This window comes from Somniosus microcephalus, chromosome 2, assembly GCF_052327205.1.
Source record: "Somniosus microcephalus isolate GS21.2 chromosome 2, FLI_Smic_1.0, whole genome shotgun sequence".
Taxonomy (NCBI): Eukaryota; Metazoa; Chordata; class Chondrichthyes; order Squaliformes; family Somniosidae; genus Somniosus; species Somniosus microcephalus.
In genome coordinates this window covers 388275039-388294932 of record NC_140988.1, presented here as the reverse complement: position 1 = coordinate 388294932, position 19894 = coordinate 388275039, and the positions used below count along the sequence as shown (strand labels likewise).

Here is a 19894-nt window from a genome sequence, read left to right as displayed (position 1 = left end):
AGAAGAAATTCCTCCTCATCTCCGTTTTAAATGGGCGACTCCTTATTCCGAAACTGTGCCCCCTAGTCCTAGATTCCCCCACGAGGGGAAACATCCTCCCTGCATCGACCCTGTCAAATCCCCCTCAGAATCTTATGTTTCAATAAGATCCCCTCTCATTCTTCTAAACTCTAATGAGTATCGGCCCAACCTGCTCAACCTTTCCTCATAAGACAACCCCTTCATCCCAGGAATCAACCTCGTGAACCTTCTCTGAACTGCCTCCAATGCAAGTATATCCTTCCAATTCAATTCAATTTTAAATGTTAATAGTCTTCCTTAAATAAGGAGACCAAAACTGTACACAGTACTCCAGGTGTGGTCTCACCAGCGCCCTGTACAGCTGTAGCAAGACATCCCTACTTTTATACTCCATCCCCCTTGCAATAAAGGCCAATATTTCATTTTTCCTTCCTAATTACTTTCTGTACCTGCTGCTAACTGTTTGTGTTTCATGTACGAGGACCCCCAGATCCCTCTGGACCGCCGCATTCTGTAGTCTCTCTCCATTTAAATAATAATTTGCTTTTTTATTCTTCCTGCCAAAGTGGATAACCTCACATTTTCCCACATTATACTCCATCTGCCAGATGTTTGCCCACTCACTGAACCAGTCTATATCCCTTTGCAGAATCTTTGTGTCCTCCTCACAACTTGCTTTCCCATCTATCTTTGTATTGTCAGCAAATTTGGCAACATTACACTCGGTCCCTTCATCTAAGATATTATATAGATTGTAAATAGTTGAGGCCCCAGCTAATTAGAGTTTGCCAACCTGAAAATGACCCATTTATTCCGACTCTCTGTTTTCTGATAGTCAGCCAATCCTCTATCCAATCACCTTGAGCTCTTATCTTGTGCAGTAACCTTTTATGCGGCACCTTATCGAATGCCTTCTGGAAATCTAAATACACCACATCTACTGGTTCCCCTTTATCCACCCTGCTCGTTACATCCTCAAAGAACTGCAGCAAATTTGTCAAACACGATTTCCCTTTCATAAAACCATGCTGACTCTGCTTGATTGTATTATGATTTTCTAAATACAAAAAGGAAAAGGAGGTGGGGTAGCATTGCTGGTTAAAGAGGGGCTTAACACAATTATAAGGAAGGATATTAGCTCTGATGATGTGGAATCTGTATGGGTAGAACTGAGAAATACCAAGGGGCAGAAAACGTTAGTGGGAGTGGTATACAGACCCCAAACAGTAATGCCGAGGTTGGGGATGGCATTAAATGGGAAATTAGAGACGAGTGCAATAAGGGCACAGTAGTTATCATGGGTGACTTTAATCTACATATAGATTGGGCTAACCAAATTAGTAACAATACTGTGGAGGAGGAATTCCTGGAGTGTATAGGGGATGGTTTCCTGGACCAATATGTCGAGGAACCAACTAGAGACCAGGCCATCTTAGACTGGGTATTATGTAATGAGAAAGGATTAATTAGCAATCTTGTTGTGCGAGGCCTCTTGGGGCGGAGCGATCATAATATGATAGAATTCTTCATTAAGATGGAGAGTGAAGTAGTTGACTCAGAGACTAAGGTCCTGAATGTAAAAAAGGAAACTATGATGGAATGAGGCATGAGTTGGGTAGGATTGATTGGGGAATGTTACTCAAAGGGTTGACGGTGAATAGGCAATGGCAAACATTCAAAGACCGCAGGGATGAACTACAGAATTTGTTCGTCCCTGTTTGGCATAAAAATAAAACAAAAAAGGTGACTCAACCGTGGCTAACAAGGGAAATTAGGGATAGCATAAGATCCAAGGAGAGGACATATAAATTGGCCAGAAGAAGCAGTAAACCTGAGGATTGGGAACAGTTTATGATTCAGCAAAGGAGGACAAAGGGATTAATTAAGAAAGGGAAAATAGAATATGAGAGTAAGCTAGCAGGGAACATAAAAGCTGACTGTAAAAGCTTTTATAGATATGTGAAGAGAAAAAGATTGGTGAAGTCAAGCGTCGGTCCCTTACAGTCAGAATCAGGGGAATTTATAATGGGAAACAAGGAAATGGCAGACCAACTAAATACATACTTTGGTTCTGTCTTCACAAAGGAGGACTCAAATAACCTCCCAGAGATGCCAGAGAACATAGGGTCTAATGAGGGGGAGGAGCTGAAAGAAATCAGTATTTGTAGGGAAATGGTGTTAGGGAAATTGATGGGATTGAAGGCCGATAAATCCCCGGGGCCTGATAATCTACATCCCAGGGTACTTAAGGAAGTGGCTCTAGAAATAGTAGATGCATTGCTGGTCATCTTCCAGAACTCGATAGACTCTGGAACAGTTCCCATGGATTGGAGGGTAGCTAATGTTACCCCACTATTCAGAAAAGGCCTATCCAGTCTTACCTTGAAAACACTGAGTGTCTCCGCTTCCACCACTTCCGTCGGCAGCGAGTTCCAGGTCCTCACCACTCGCTGCGTAAAAAAGTTTTCCCTCACATCCGCCCTGTATCTCTTGCCCAAAACCTTAAATCTGTGTCCCCTAGTCCTTGTACCATCAACTAGAGGGAACAGCCTTTCCCCGTCTAGCCTATCCAAACCCGTCATAATCTTGTACACCTCTATCAAATCACCCCTCAACCTCCTGTGCTCTAATGAAAACAAATCCAGCTTCTCCAACCTGTCCTTGGAGCTAAGATCCCCCATCCCCGGAACCATTCTGGTAAGTCTCCTCTGCACCCTCTCAAGGGCCTTCACATCCTTCCTAAAGTGTGGTGACCAGAACTGGACGCAATACTCCAGTTGTGACCTAACCAGTGCTTTAGAAAGGTTCAGCATAACTTCTCTAATTTTGTACTCAATACCTCTATTTATGAAGCCCAAGATCCCATGCGGGAAAAATTAAGTTGCTTTGCGCCTCCAGTTAGCCTCCTAAGAGGGCACTAATGGATCGCAAAGCAACTAGCGTCCGGGCGCGGTGATGTTTGCGCCGCTCGCGAAATTGACCAGACATTTTGCTTGTGGCACTAAACACTACCGCCACGATCTCCTGCACCCACAGATCGTGACGTCAGTTGAGCATGCAATGCCCCGGTTACACCCCGGACCGGATACTGAGTGGCGCCCCCTGCCTTACCGCCTGCTGCTAGCAACGACAGGTTGAGGGGAGCGTTTTGCAGTCAGGAAGGGACTGGGGGAGCGCTATTTAAAGGTGACCGCTTCCTGCCTTTTTTTGTCGGCGACATTTTTCCTCCACGCATTCTGAGAGAGAGAGAGAGAGAGACTTCTGGAGAGATTCAACACTGTGTGAAGGAGTTTTGGGTACTGAGCAGCACTTTGCAGGTTTATTTTGATTTGACCTTCCTTGCATCGATTTAGAAGAGACTGTGGGGGCTGCACTCTGAGCTCTTTCCCTGGGTCCTCTCCATTGTTCTTCCCAGCAGATTTGATGTACAGGTCTCTCCAGGCCGAGATTCAAGGCTGCAATGAGCAGGATGTGGATGGAGAGCAAGATCAACCCTCCCCTTTAAGAACTGGCCGGCGCCAGTGTGGCTGTGTTTCATTGCTGACTGACATGTGCCAGAGGACTGGAGAACCGCTAATGTAGTACCATTATTCAAGAAGGGAAGTAGGGAAAAACCGGGGAACTACAGGCCAGTGAGCCTAACATCAGTGGTGGGAAAATTATTGGAAAAAATTCTGAGGGACAAAATTAGTCTCCACTTGGAGAGGCAAGGATTAATCAGGGATAGTCAACATGGCTTTGTCAAGGGAAGATCATGTCTGACTAATTTGATTGAATTTTTTGAGGGGGTGACTAGGTGTGTGGATGAGGGTAATGCAGTGGATGTGGTATATATGGATTTCAGTAAGGCCTTCGATAAAGTCCCGCAGAGGAGACTGGTCAAGAAGGTAAGAGCCCATGGAATCCAGGGTGCCTTGGCACATTGGATACAAAACTGGCTTAGTGACAGAAGGCAGAGGGTGATGGTCGAAGGTTGTTTTTGTGACTGGAAGCCTGTGGCCAGTGGGGTACCACAGGGATCGGTGCTGGGTCCCTTGCTGTTTGTGGTCTACATTAATGACTTGGATATGAATGTAAAAGGTATGATCAGTAAGTTCGCGGATGATACAAAAATTGGTAGGGTGGTAAATAGCGAGGAGGGGAGCCTCAGTCTGCAGGACGATATAGATGGGTTGGTCAGATGGGCGGAACAGTGGCAAATGGAATTTAACCCGGAAAAGTGCGAGGTGATGCACTTTGGGGGGACTAACAAGGCAAGGGAATACACAATGAATGGTAAGACCCTAGGCAAGACGGAGGGTCAGAGGGATCTGGGTGTGCAAGTACACAGATCCCTGAAGGCGGCGGAACAGGTGGATAAGGTGGTAAAAAAGGCATATGGGATACTTGCCTTCATTAGCCGAGGCATTGAATATAAGAGCAAGGAGGTTATGATGGAACTGTATAAAACACTGGTTAGGCCACAGCTGGAATGCTGTGTGCAGTTCTGGTCGCCACACTACAGGAAGGATGTGATCGCGTTGGAGAGGGTGCAGAGGAGGTTCACCAGGATGTTACCGGGGCTGGAGCGCTTCAGCTATGAAGAGAGACTGGGCAGATTGGGTTTGTTTTCCTTGGAGCAGAGGAGGCTGAGGGGGGACATGATTAAGGTGTACAAAATTATGAGGGGCATAGATAGGATGGATGCTGAGGAGCTTTTTCCCTTAGTAGAGGGGTCAATAACTAGGGGGCATAGATTCAAGGTAAAGGGCGGGAGGTTTAGAGGGGATTTGAGGAAGAACTTTTTCACCCAGAGGGTGGTTGGAGTCTGGAACTCACTGCCTGAAAGGGTTGTGGAGGCAGGAACCCTCACAACATTTAAGAATGGTGTGGAGATGCCGGAGTTGGACTGGGGTGGACAAATGTAAGAAGTCACACAACACCAGGTTATAGTCCAACAGCTTTATTTGAAATCACAAGCTTTTGGAGCGCTGCTCCTTCTTCAGGTGAAGTGGAGAAATGCATAAAGACACAGCTTATATAGTCAGAGAATCATGTCAGATGTTTACAGGTAACCTTTCCAACTGCCATTTATCACACCTCGGCAGAGAGATAATCACAGCAGTCAAAGGTGTGAATGGTGTCCAAACAGGTCAGTCAGGGAAACATTACATCAAAGAACAATGAGGTGGGGTCACAAGGGGTCAAATATTGCAGATGCTGGGGTCTGTATGAAAAACAAAAAAACAGACAAAAAACATTTTTTTTTTGGCTGGAAATCACAGCAGGTCCGGCCGCATCTGTGTAGGGAGAACAAGCCAATGTCGACTCGAGTCTGGATGACCCTGCATCAGGTGGGGTTACATGTAGCGTGACATGAACCCAAGATCTCGGTTGAGGCCGTCCTCATGGGTGCGGAACTTGGCTATCAGTTTCTGCTCGACGATTTTGCGTTGTCGTGTGTCTCGAAGGCCACCTTGGAGAATGCTTACCCGAAGATCGGAGGCTGAATGTCCTTGACTGCTGAAGTGTTCCCCGACTGGGAGGGAACACTCCTGCCTGGTGATTGTTGCGCGGTGTCCGTTCATCTGTTGTCGCAGTGTCTGCATGGTCTCGCCGATGTACCATGCTCCGGGGCATCCTTTCCTGCAACGTATGAGGTAGACAACGTTGGCCGAGTCACATGAGTATGTACCATGTACCTGGTGGGTGGTGTCCTCACGTGTGATGATGGTATCTGTGTTGATGATCTGGCATGTCTTGCAGAGGTTGCTGTGGCAGGGTTGTGTGGTGTCGTGGTCGCTGTTCTCCTGAAAGCTGGGTAATTTGCTGCGAACGATGGTCTGTTTGAGGTTAGGCGGCTGTTTGAAAGCGAGTAGTGGAGGCGTGGGGATGGCCTTAGCGAGGTGTTCGTCGTCATCGATGACATGTTGCAGGCTGCGAAGAACATGGCGTAGTTTCTCTGCTCCGGGGAAGTACTGGACGACGAAGGGTACTCTGTTTTTTGTCTGTTTTTTTGTTTTTCATACAGACCCCAGCATCTGCAATATTTGACCCCTTGTGACCCCACCTCATTGTTCTTTGATGTAATGTTTCCCTGACTGACCTGTTTGGACACCATTCACACCTTTGACTGCTGTGATTATCTCTCTGCCGAGGTGTGATAAATGGCAGTTGGAAAGGTTACCTGTAAACATCTGACATGATTCTCTGACTATATAAGCTGTGTCTTTATGCATTTCTCCACTTCACCTGAAGAAGGAGCAGCGCTCCGAAAGCTTGTGATTTCAAATAAAGCCGTTGGACTATAACCTGGTGTTGTGTGACTTCTAACATTTAAGAAGCATTTGGATGAGCACTTGAAATGCCATAGCATACAAGGCTACGGACCAAATGATGGAATATGGGATTAGATCAGACAGGGCTTGATGGCCGGCGCGGACACGATGGGCCGAAGGGCCTCTATCCGTGCTGTATAACTCTATGACTCTATGACATCACATGAGCTTCGCCAGCGCTCTGAGTTAGAACATAGGGTCTAATGAAAGGGAGGAACTGATAGAAATCAGTATTTGTAGGGAAATGGTGTTAGGGAAATTGATAGGATTGAAGGCCGATAAATCCCCAGGGCCTGATAATCTACATCTTAGGGTAATTAAGGAAGTGGCCCTAGAAATAGTAGATGCATTGCTGGTCATCTTCCAAAATTCGATAGACTCTGGAACAGTACCCATGGATTGGAGGGTAGCTAATGTTACCCCACTATTCAAAAAAGGTGGTAGGGAGAAAACGGGGAATTACAGACCGGTAAGCCTGACATCGGTGGTGGGGAAAATGCAAGAGTCCATTATAAAAGATTTAATAGCAGAGCACTTGGAAAACAGTGACAGGATCGGAGAAAGTCAACATGGATTTACAAAAGGTAAATCGTGCTTGACTAATCCAGTGGAATTTTTTGAGGATGTAACTGGTAAAATAGATAAGGGAGAACCAGTGGATGTGGTGTATTTGGACTTTCAAAAGGCTTTCGATAAGGTCCCGCATAAGAGATTAGCGTGTAAAGTTAAGGCACATGGGATTGGGGGCAAGGTATTGACTTCGATAGAGAACTGGTTGGCAGACAGAAAGCAAAGAGTTGGAATAAACGGCTCTTTTTCCGAGTGGCAGGCAGTGACTAGTGGGGTACCGCAGGGATCGGTCCTTGGACCCCAGCTATTCACAATATATATTAATGATCTAGACGAGGGAACTAGATGTAATAGCTCCAAGTTTGCAGACGACACAAAGCTGGGTGGGCGTGTGTGCTGTGAGGAGAATGCCGAGGAACTCCAGTATGATTTGGACAGGTTGGGTGATTGGGCAGAAGCATGGCAGATGCAATATAACGTGGATAAATGCGAGGTTATCCACTTTGGTGTCAAAAACAGGAAGGCAGATTATTATCTGAATGGCAATAGATTGGGAGAAGGGGAAGTGCAACGAGACCTGGGTGTCCTTGTGCACCAGTTGCTGATGGTAAGCATGCAGGTGCAGCAGGCGGTTAAGAAGGCAAATGGTATGTTGTCCTTCGTAGCGAGAGGGTTTGAGTACAGGAACAAGGATGTCTTGCTGCAGTTGTACAGGGCCTTGGTGAGACCGCACCTTGAGTATTGTGTGCAGTTTTGGTCACCTTATCTGAGGAAGGATGTTCTTGCCATGGAGGGAGTTCAGCGAAGATTCACCAGGCTGATACCTGGGATGGCAGGAATGACGTATGAGGAGAGATTGGGTCGATTGGGCTTATACTCGCTGAAGTTTAGAAGAATGAGAGGGGATCTCATTGAAACTTATAAAATTCTGACAGGACTGGACAGACTAGATGCAGGAGGCATGTTGCCGATGGTCGGGGAGTCCAGAACCAGGGGTCACAGTCTAAGGATAAAGGGTAAGCCATTTAGGACAGAGATGAGGAGGTATTTCTTCACCCAGAGAGTGGTGAACCTGTGGAATTCTCTACCACAGAAGGCAGTAGAGGCCAATTCATTAAATATATTCAAGAAGGAGTTAGATATATTTCTTAAGGCTAAAGGGATCAAGGGATATGAGGAGAAGGCAGGAGCAGGTTACTGAGTTTGGATGATCATCCATGATCTCATTGAATGGCAGAGCAGGCTCGAGGGGCCGAATGGCCTACTCCTGCTCCTATCTTCTATGTTTCTATGTTCAGGGATCTGTGAACATGCACTCCAAGGTCCCTTTGTTCCTCTACACTACTCAGTGTCCTACCATTTAATGTGTATTCCCTTTCCTTGTTAGCCCTCCCCAAATGCATTATCTCACACTTCTCCGGATTGAACTCCATTTGCCACTGTTCTGCCCACCTGACCAATTTATTGCTATCTTCTTGCAGTCTAAACTTTGCGCCCAGCCAATAATTGCGCCCCAAACGGGGCGATACTTAATTTCCCCCCCCATATGCTCTGCTAACCACTCTCTCAATATGTCCTGCCACCTTCAGGGACCTATGCACATTAACTCCCAGGTCCCTCTGTCCCTGCACACTCTTTAAAACTGTGCCATTAAGTGTGTATTGCCTCTCCCTGTTCCTTCTGCCAAAATGCATCACCTCACATTTCTCTGTATTAAATTCCATCTGCCACTTGTCTGCCCATTCTGCTAGCCTTTCTAAGTCCTGTTGCAATCGATTCGTATCATCCTCACTGTTTGCCACACCCCCAAGTTTGGTGTCATCGGCAAATTTAGAAATTCTACTCTGTATTCCAATGTCCACTAAGCTCATGGTCTACAGAGCAGCAGTGATATCCACCCTGCTGTGTGCCTCAGACACATGGACCATGTACGGCAGGCACCTCAAAGTACTGGAGAGGTACCACCAACGCTGCCTCCACAAGATCCTGCAAATCCATTGGCAGGATAGGTGCACCAATGTCAGTGTTCTCGCTCAGGCCAACATCCCCAGCATCGAAGCTTTGACCACGCTCGATCAGCTCCGATGGACGGGTCACATTGTCCGCATGCCCGATACGAGACCCCCAAAACAAGCGCTCTACTCGGAGCTCCGGCACGGCAAGAGAGCCCTAGGTGGGCAGAGAAAATGCTTCAAGGACACCCTCAAAGCCTCCTTGAAAAAGTGTAACATCCCCACCGACACCTGGGAATCCCTGGCCCAAGACCGCACAAAGTGGAGGAGAAGCATCCGGGAAGGCGCCGAACACCTCGAGTCTCTTCGCCGGGAGCAAGTGGAAGCCAAGCGCAGGCAGCGCAAGGAGTGCACGTCAACCCAAGCACCCCACCCACCTGCCCCTTCAACCACCATCTGCCCCACCTGTGATAGCGACTGTAGGTCCCGCATTGGACTAATAAGTCACCTGAGAACTCATTTTTAATGTGGAAGCAAGTCATCCTCGGTTCCGAGGGACTGCCTAAGAAGACATTTATATATATAAAAAAAAAAGCAGTGGCCCCAGCACTGAACCTTGGGGAACACCACGGTCTACCATCCTCCAGTCTGAAAAACAGCCATTTACCACAACGCGCTGTTTTCTGTCCTAAAGCCAACTCCTTTTCCCAGCTTCCACTGACCCACCTATTCCATGAGCCTCAATTTTGTTAACCAGCCTTCTATGTGGCACTTTGCCAAATGCCTTCCGAAACTCCATGTAGACAACATCCACTGCATTCCCTTCATCGATCCTCCCTGTTACTTCATCCAAAAATTCAATTAGAGAGGCCATGTGAGATGGCAAGGTCAAGGGGATGGCGGTGAATCTGGGTAGGGGAGTGTTGTGTATTTTGAATGTGTATTAGAATTGTCCCACATGGGATACCGTAGTGGTGATTTGCAATGCACTATGGGAAATGTTGTGCATTGAGTGAAGAAGCACATTGTAAATAAAATGGCCGTTAACTAAACTCTCCACCCCGGAGTCCTTCTTAATTGTTATACAGGTAAGGGTATAAAATCCCTTGAGACACAACAAAACTGGCGATGAGGACGACGGACTTGAGCATCACTTTGCACTGGAATTGGCGATGTTTATACAGAGCGTTTCGGATTTTTCGTGACGCAAATGGCATTAAAGATGACGTGAAAGTGGCGACGTTCCTCAGTGTGATCGGAGCAAAAACATTTGGCTTGTTACGGAGTTTGATGCACCCGGATAAGCCCAGCGCTAAGACATATGATCAGATTGTGGAAGTTTTGGAAACACATTTCGCACCCAAGCCGCTGCTGATTGCCGAGAGGTTCAGGTTTCACAAACGAAACCAAGGAGAGGGTGAGTCCATAGCCGAATATGCTGCAGTGCTAAAGAAGCTAGCTGAGCATTGTGAGTTTGGTGAAACTCTAAATGACACTGTCCGTGATAGGTTTGTGTGTGGATTAAGATGTGAAGCAACACAGAAGCGCTTGCTCACGACTGACAAACTGATGCTTAAATCAGCAGTGGAGCTCGCTGTGTCTATGGAGTTAGCAGCTAAAGATGCACAGCTGTTGGGGGCTGCAACCAGAGTGCACAGGGTAGCAGCTACACCGGATAAGCATTCAAGGGGCGCCAGAGAGTGTTACAGATGTGGAAGGTCAGGTCATCAGCCATCTGACTGCTGGTGTAAAGACCTAACCTGTCGGAAATGTGAAAAGAAAGGACACATTGAACGTGTGTGTAAAGGGCAAAGCAAACAATCCTACACAGAGACACACAAAAACAAACAAGGAAACACATCCAACTGGCGTTCTAAAAAGAAAAATCTACACATGGTGAAACAAGAACAGGAAGACAGTGACACAGACTCTGATGGGGAGCTGAATCTCCATGTGTTAACGGTGAATGGAGGCTCATCAGGCTATGGAGTCACTCCACTACTAGAGGGAATACCAGTCAAAATGGAGCTGGATACGGGGGCCGCTGTCTCCTTGATTTCAGAGAAGCTATTCAAAGAAAAACTGAACCACCTATCACTGACACCGGCCAAGCTCATCTTAAAGACCTACACTGGGGAAACAGTCCCAATGCTGGGTGAGACGGAGGTCAAGGTGGAGCTTCATGGACAAACCGTGATGCTGCCAGTTTACGTGGTCAAGGGTGACTATCCATCCCTGATGGGCAGGCCATGGTTGGAGAAAATTCATCTGGATTGGGAAAAAGTGAATGCGGTGTCAGTCGAAGAGGCGGGGCTAGCGGCAGTGTTGACAAAGCATACGGCTGTCTTTGACGGAGAATTGGGGAGTATGAAGGGGATTACGGTCAAACTCAAGGTGAAGCCCGACAGCCAGCCACGATTCCTGAAGGCCAGGAATGTTCCCTATGGCCTCAGAACAAAGGTGGAGGCTGACCTGGAGCGTCTGGTCAAGATAGGGGTCCTGGTGCCGGTTTCGCACAGTGAGTGGGCCACGCCCGTGGTACCAGTGATGAAGAGTGACGGCGCGGTTCGCTTATGTGGAGATTTCAAAGTAACAGCGAATCCTGTGCTCTCAGCTGAACAGTACCCCCTCCCCATCATTGAAGATCTTTTCGCGGGTCTAGCAGGCGGTCAGAAGTTTAGCAAGATTGATCTATGCCAAGCCTACTTGCAGATGCATGTAGAAGAGGACTCACAGAAGTACCTCATCATCACCACCCACAAGGGCCTCTACAGGTACTGCCGCCTACCCTTTGGTATAACGTCAGCACCAGCATTGTTTCAGCGGGCTATGGACCAGATCTTAAGCGGCATTCCAGGGGTACAATGTTATCTCGACGATATCCTTGTCACAGGAAAGGACGACAACGAGCATCTGCAGAACCTGACGAAGACACTGGGAAGACTTGAAGAATATGGCTTATGCGTTCGCAAGGACAAATGCGAATTTTTCAAGCCATCAGTGGAGTACCTAGGCCATGTCATCGACGTGGACAGCCTACACACAGCACCGTCGAAAGTGAAAGCCATTGCCGACGCTCCTGCACCTACAAATGTCGGCCAGCTGCAGTCATTCTTAGGTCTCCTGAACTATTACGGAAAGTTTATTCCACAGTTGGTATCACTGTTGAAGCCATTACGAGTTGCTGTGTCAGGGCAAGGCCTGGGCATGGACGAAGGAGTGCGAAGCTGCATTCAAGAAAGCCAAAGCAGCTTTGACTGACCCCAGAGTGTTGACGCATTTTGACCCGTCGTTGCAGATTCAGCTGGCCTGTGACGCGTCGCCTTATGGTGTCAGCGCGGTCGTGTCCCACATCCTTCCCTCAGGCGAAGAGAAGCCGATTGCATTCGCGTCAAGGTCCCTGAGCAAGGCGGAGGTGAAATACCCGCAGATCGAAAAAGAGGCTTTGGGCATCATCTTTGGAATCAAAAAGTTCCATCACTACTTGGTCGGAAGGAAATTCACCTTGCTGACGGATCATCGTCCTCTGACATCGATCTTTGGTCCACACACAGGAATACCCTCCCTGGCAGCGTGCTGGATGCAGCGCTGGGCGCTGATGTTAAGCGCTCACAATTACAACATCAAATACCAGAGGTCAGCAGCATATGGCAATGCGGACGGATTGTCAAGACTTCCGCTGCCTGTGCCCTCTGAAGGCTGTGAGCAGAAGATTTTCTACTTTGACATGGTGACCAATGCCCCTGTCACGGCCCGGCAGGTCAAGAAAGAGACCAGAGTGGCCCCTACGCTATCCAAGGTGCTGGATCGGATGATGCGAGGAGACGGATCACGGGTGTCAGACGCACCACCTGAGCTCCTACCTTACCTGTCAAGAGGGAAGGAGTTGTCCGTCACGTCAGGATGCCTCCTTTGGGGCATGCGAGTGATTATACCACCAAAGCTGCGGAAACATGTCCTCAACGAGCTGCACTCAGGACATTGTGGTATTGTCCGGATGAAGGAGCTGGCACGAAGCTACTTCTGGTGGCCCGGTCTGGATCATGAAATTGAAGTTGAAGCGAAATCATGCCCATCATCCGAGACAACCAGGGATACGCCAAGGGCAGCGCCACTGCATCCATGGGAATGGCCGGCGACACCGTGGCAACGGATCCATCTGGACTTCGCGGGACCAGTGGAAGGAGCGATGTTCCTGGTCGCGGTGGACACCCATTCCAAATGGCCGGAGGTTGCAGTAATGTCCACTACCACTACGGAGAAAACCATCGAGACTCTGAGAGATGTTCGGGCGATTTGGTCTGCTGGAGCAGATCGTAACCGACAATGGAACACAGTTCACATCCCAGGAGATGGAGGAGTTCCTCAAGAGCAATGGAATCCAGCACATGTTCTCCGCGCCTTATCATCCATCCACGAATGGATTGGCGGAGAGATTTGTCAGAATGCTGAAACGCACGTTGAAAGCGGCAAGAAGTGATGCTCCTCTAAAGCAGCGCCTGAATGCTTTCTTGCTGAAATACCGAAACACGCCTCATGCTACGACTGGAGCATCTCCTGCTTACCTACTCATGGGAAGGCAGCTACGGACACGCCTTGACCTGCTGAGACCAACGTCCACAGAAGCAGTGGTGCACGCCAATCAGCAGGGTCAAGTCAGCAGACGAGCTCAGAGGTCCAAAGAACGACACTTTGTGGGGGGGGGCAAAGTCCTCGCGCATAACTACACCACTCCGGAGCGGTGGTCCCGGCTACGGTCATTCAAAAGATGGGCCCCGTTTCATACCGAGTCCGCACCGGAGACGACCGAACATGGAGACGGCATGTAGACCAGTTACTGCCAAAACAGTCGCCACAGGTAACCCAAGAAACAGAGGATCAAGGACCTGCTGGGGGCTCCAGCAGGGACTGGTCGTCCGACCCTGAGACGGTGGCACCATCCACTCTTGTGCCATCGAGGGTGGAAGCCACGCCTGCAGGGTCACGGGAGAGCCAGCCAGAGCCTGCTCCTGAGACTAGGCGTTACCCCCAAAGAGAAAGGCAGCCTCCAGAGCGCCTTAGTTAGAGTTAGTGCTAACCTGTGTGCATAGGGCAGAATAACCCCCAGGGTTAGCGGAATGTAGAGGCAGTCTACCCGCTCTTCCAAAGTTATAGTCATTTTCAGTTATTCTGTTTTGTGGACATTCTATTTTAAGGGGGAGGAAATATGTTGTGTATTTTGAATGTGTATTAGAATTGTCCCACATGGGATACCGTAGTGGTGATTTGCAATGCACTATGGGAAATGTAGTGCATTGAGTGAAGAAGCACATTGTAAATAAAATGGCCGTTAACTAAACTCTCCACCCCGGAGTCCTTCTTAATTGTTATATAGGTAAGGGTATAAAACCCCTTGAGACACAACAGGGAGTTTATGCGAAGGGAGAGATTAAGGGAGGGTAGGATGGCAGTGAACTTAGAGGAGAGAGAGCATGATGAATTGAGATGGAGGTTAAAATCACCAAGGATGAGATGTCACTTGGTATAAAGGCTGAGGGAGGAAAGCAGAGAAGATAATATCTCGGTGAGAAAATTGTCATGGCACTTGATGCACCGACAGACACGGGGTATTCTCAGAATGTGGGGATTTCTGGGGTTCACAATATAGCCTGTGGGGATTTCTGGGGTTCACAGTATAGTCTGTGGGGATTTCTGGGGTTCACAGTATAGCGTGTGGGGATTTCTGGGGTTCACAGTATAGCATGTGGGGTTTTCTGGGGTTCACAGTATAGCCTGTGGGGATTTCTGGGGTTCACAGTATAGCCTGTGGGGATTACTGGGGTTCACAGTATAGCCTGTGGGGATTTCTGGGGTTCACAGTATAGCCTGTGGGGATTACTGGGATTCACAGTATAGCCTGTGGGGATTTCTGGGGTTCACAGTATAGCCTGTGGGGATTTCTGGGGTTCACCGTATAGCCTGTGGGGATTTCTGGGGTTCACAGTATAGCCTGTGGGGATTTCTGGGGTTCACAGCATAGCCTGTGGGGATTTCTGGGGTTCACAGTATAGCCTGTGGGGATTACTGGGATTCACAGTATAGCCTGTGGGGATTTCTGGGGTTCACAGTATAGCCTGTGGGGATTTCTGGGGTTCACCGTATAGCCTGTGGGGATTTCTGGGGTTCACAGTATAGCCTGTGGGGATTTCTGGGGTTCACAGTATAGCCTGTGGGGATTACTGGGGTTCACAGTATAGCCTGTGGGGAGTTCTGGGGTTCACAGTATAGCCTGTGGGGATTACTGGGGTTCACAGTATAGCCTGCGGGGATTTCTGGGGTTCACAGTATAGCCTGTGGGGATTACTGGGGTTCACCGTATAGCCTGTGGGGATTACTGGGGTTCACAGTATAGCCTGTGGGGATTACTGGGGTTCACAGTATAGCCTGTGGGGATTACTGGGGTTCACCGTATAGCCTGTGGGGATTACTGGGGTTCACAGTATAGCCTGTGGGGATTACTGGGGTTCACAGTATAGTCTATCAGGTATTCACTGTACGAAGGCACATCGCATCACAATTTATTTTGAAACTCACTCATGTCACAGAAGTGTTGCCAGAACGCCTCCATCCATCTGCACATCTCCTCCCGAGACTCCGAAACCAGCGTGTGAGTCACCTCTTCACCCGCGTACTGATTGGTTATTGAGATGCTGTTAGTTTTTCTCTTTGTGTCTTTCTCTGTCGCTCTGATTCGGGTTTCCTGGAAAACACATGAATTTGATTGGCAGAGAGGGAATTGATGTCCTCAGTATGAAAACCCCTCTGAGGGGCAGGAGAGGTCTAGTGGGGGTGGAGGGGGTATAAAAATTAAAAATTAGGGAACACATATCCAGTCTGTCGCGAATATGCCCATATCTGTTTTTAACATATTTAAATCAGGCTCCCACCGTGCAATTCCTGCTCGCTCCCCACACCCCTTGACTCCCTTGTAATGTCTGCCAATCACCGCCTTGAATATATTCACTGACTCCGCCTCCACAGCTCTCTGGGGTAAAGAATTCCAAAGATTCACGGCCCTCTGAGAGAAGAAATTCCTCCTCATCTCCATCTTAAATGGGCGACCCCTTATTCTGAATCTTTGCCCCCGAGTTCTAGACTCCCTGACGAGGGGAAACATCCTCTCAGCATTCACCCTGTCAATCCCTCTCAGAATCTTATATGTTTCAATAAGATCCCCTCTCATTCTTCTAAACTCCAATGAGTATCGGCCCAACCTGCTCAACCTTTCTTCATAAGACAACCCCTTCATCTCTGGAATCAACCTCGTGAACCTTCTCTGAACTGCCTCCAATGCAAGTTTATCCCTCCTTAAATATGGAGACCACAACTGTACGCAGTGCTCCAGGTGCGGTCTCACCAGCGCACTGTAAAGTTGCATCAAAACTTCCCTATTTTTATACTCCATACCCCTTGCAATAAAGGCCAACATTCCATTAGCCTTCCTAATTACTTGCTGTGCCTGCATGTTTTGTGTTTCATGGGCAGTGTCCTAGGCCCAACCATCTTCAGCTGCTTCATCAATGACCTTCCCTCCAACATAAGGTCAGAAGTGGGGATGTTCGTTAATGACTGCACAGTGTTCAGCGCCATTCACAACTCCTCAGATAATGAAGCAGTCCATGCCCGCATGCAACATTACCTGGATGACGTTCAGGCTTGGGTTGATAAGTGGCAGGTAACATTCGCACCACAGAAGTGCCAGGCAATGACTATCTCCAACAAGCGAGAGTCTAAACACCGCCCCTTGACATTCAATGGCATTACCATCGCCGAATCCCCCACCATCAACATCCTGGGGGTCACCATTGACCAGAAACTTAACTGGACCAGCCACATAAATACTGTGGCAACAAGAGCAGGTCAGAGGCTAGGTATTCTGCGGTGAGTGTCTCACCTCCTGACTCCCCAAAGCCTTTCCACCATCTACAAGGCACAAGTAAGGAGTGTGATGGAATACTCTCCACTTGCCTGGATGAGTGCAGCTCCAACAACACTCAAGAAGCTCGACACCATCCAGGACAAAGCAGCCCACTTGATTGGCACCCCCTCTACCACCTTAAAGATCCACCACCGGCGTACCATGGCTGCAGTGTGTACCATCTACAAGATGCACTGCAGCAACTCGCCAAGGCTTCTTCAGCAGCACCTCCCAAACCCGCGACCTCTTCCACCTAGAAGAACAAGGGCAGCAGGCGCATGGGAACACCACCCCCTCCAAGTTTCCCTCCAAGTCACACATCATCCTGACTTGGAAATATATCGCCGATCCTTCATCGTCGCTGGGTCAAAATCCTGGAACTCCCTCCCTAACAGCACTGTGGGAGTACCTTCACCACACGGACTGCAGCGGTTCAAGAAGGTGGCTCACCACCACCTTCTCAAGGGCAATTAGAGACGGGCAATAAATGCCGGCCTTGCCAGCGACGCTAACATCCCATAAAAACAACGAATAAAAAAAAAATGTACCAGGACCCCCAGATCCCTCTGTACCGCAGCATTTTGTAGTCTCTCTCCATTTATATAATAATTTGCTTTTTCATTCTTCCTTCCAAAGTGGATAACCTCACATTTTCCCACATTATACTCCATCCGCCAAATTCTTGCCCACTCACTGAACCTGTCTGTGTAGGGAAGGAGAAGTAGGGAAGGAGAAGTAGGGAAGGAGAAGAATTTCTGAGATTTGCACAGGAGAACTTCTCGATTAATATTTCTCCAGTCCAACAAGGATCTGGTTCTGGGAAATGAAGTAGGACAAGTGGAGTGTGTTACAGTAGGAAATCATCTAGCTACCAGTGACCACAACGTAATTCGGTTTAATGTCATTATGGAAAGAGACCAGAAAATATCGACGGCAAAAATGCTCAACTGGAGAAAAGTTAATGTCAGTGATTTAAGAAGGGACCTCGCACAGGTAGATTGGAACGGGTGATGGCAGGGTAGAGCAGTATTGGAGCAATAGAGGGCATTCAGGGAAGGGATGGTTCAAGTACAAACGAGGCATGTTCCTTTGAAGGTTAAAGGTGGAGCACCCAAAGCTAATGCGCCCTGGATGATAAAGGAAATAAAACAGATAAAGGAGGCTTATGACAAATGGCAGGAGCAAGATTCAGTTAATAACCAGGAAGATTATGAAAAGTACAGGAGGGAACTGAAAAAGTTAATACGGGAGACAAAGAGAAGTTATGAAAAAAGATTAGCGGGCAACATTAAATTGAACCCTAAGACATTTTATAAAAATATTAATTGTAAGTGGTTTGCTAAGGAAAAAGTTGGGCCTATTGAGGACCCAAAGGGAAATCTTCATGTAGAGGCAGAGGACTTGACTAAAGTATTAAATGAGAACTTTCATAGAATCATAGAAAGTTACAGCACAGAAGGAGGCCATTCGGCCCATCTTGTGCGTGCCAGCTGACAAAGAGCGATCCAGCCGAATCCCACTTTCCAGCACTTGGTCCGGAGCCCTGTAGGTTACCGCACTTTGCATCTGTCTTCACAAAGGAAGTAGATGATGTGAAGGTTACACTAAAAGAGGAGAGGGACGTAAAGACAGAATAATAATAGATAGAGAAGACGTACTAAAAAGATTATTACTGAAAGACGGTAAGTCACATGGTCTGGACGGAATGCATTCTAGGTCGCTGAGAAAAGCGACGGTAGAAATAGCAGAGACACTGGTCATACTGTGTGGTGAAAGGCTGTTTTCAGACTGGAGGGAGGCAGACAGTGGAGTTCCCAAAGGTTCAGTACGAGGACCACTGCTGTTTTTGATGTACATTAATGACTTGGACTTGGGAGTACAGGGCACTATTTCAAAACCTGCAGATGAAAGGTGGAAGTGCAGTAAACAGTGAGCAAGATAGCAATAGACTTTAAGAGGACATAAACAGGCTGGTGGAATGGGAAGACACATGGAAGATGAAATTCAACACAGAAAAGTGTGAGGTGATACATTTTGGTAGGAAAGAATGAGGAGAGACCAGACACACTAACTGGTACAATGTTAAAGGGGCTGCAAGAACAGAGAGACCTGGGGGTGTTTGTGCAGAAATCTTTGAAGGTGGCTGGACAGGTTAACAAAGCAATTAATAAAGCATACGGGATCCTGGGCTTTATCAATAGAGGCATGGAGTACAAAAGCCAGGAAGTTATGCTAAACCTGTTCAAAATATTAGTTCGGCCCCAGCTGGAGTATTGTGTCCAATTCTGGGCACCGCACTTTAGGAAGGACGTGAAGGCTTTGGCGAGGGTAAAGAAGAGATTTACTAGAATGCTTCAAGGGATGAGGGATTGAAGTTATGTGGATAGACTGGAGAAGCTGGGGTTGTTCTCCTTGGAGCAGAGAAGGCTAAGAGGAGATTTTATAGAGGTGTTCAAAATCATGAAGGGTTTAGATAGAGTAGAGAGAGAGAAACTGTTTCTAGTGGCTGAAGGGTTGATAACGAGAGAGCACAGATTTAAGGTACGATAGCAAAATACTGCAGATGCTGGAAATCCGAAATAACAACAGAAAATGCTGGAAAAACTCAGCAGGCCAGGCAACATCCGTGGAGAGAAATTAGAGTCAACGTTTCAGGTCGAAACCCTTTTTCAAACTGGAAAGGAAATAAAATAGATCGAAGGCAGGGCTGCGATAGAACAAAAGAAGTAAAAGAAGTAAAAGAGACATTAAGAGGTATTCAAAACCAGACGAGATGGTACTAAGAGAGTGGAGACAAAAGACGGCCAGATTAGGTGTGAAGTGTCCTGGCAGAATGAGAGACAGCGGCCGTGTGGGAGAGAGAAAAACAAAGGAAAGGGGGGGGGAAAGGGAAGACCCAAAACAAAGGGGTGGAAAAAATATATAAGTAAAAATGTAATAGGGGCCAAGGTTATTGTTGTGTCTCAAGGGGTTTTATACCCTTACCTATATAACATTTAAGAAGGACTCCGGGGTGGAGAGTTTAGTTAACGGCCATTTTATTTACAATGTGCTTCTTCACTCAATGCACTACATTT

General features: G+C 47.7%; 1 protein-coding gene across 3 annotated transcripts in view; it reads right to left on the bottom strand.

Moving 5' to 3' along the window:
• Window positions 1–19894, bottom strand: part of rtkna (rhotekin a) — a 303025-nt gene that overhangs the window by 47690 nt on the left and 235441 nt on the right. For all 3 annotated transcript variants that reach the window (XM_085976431.1, XM_085976433.1, XM_085976432.1), the window contains one exon: window positions 15434–15599. In XM_085976431.1, coding sequence (XP_085832557.1) covers window positions 15434–15599 — 166 coding nt within the window. The remainder of the gene's footprint in view (window positions 1–15433; window positions 15600–19894) is intronic.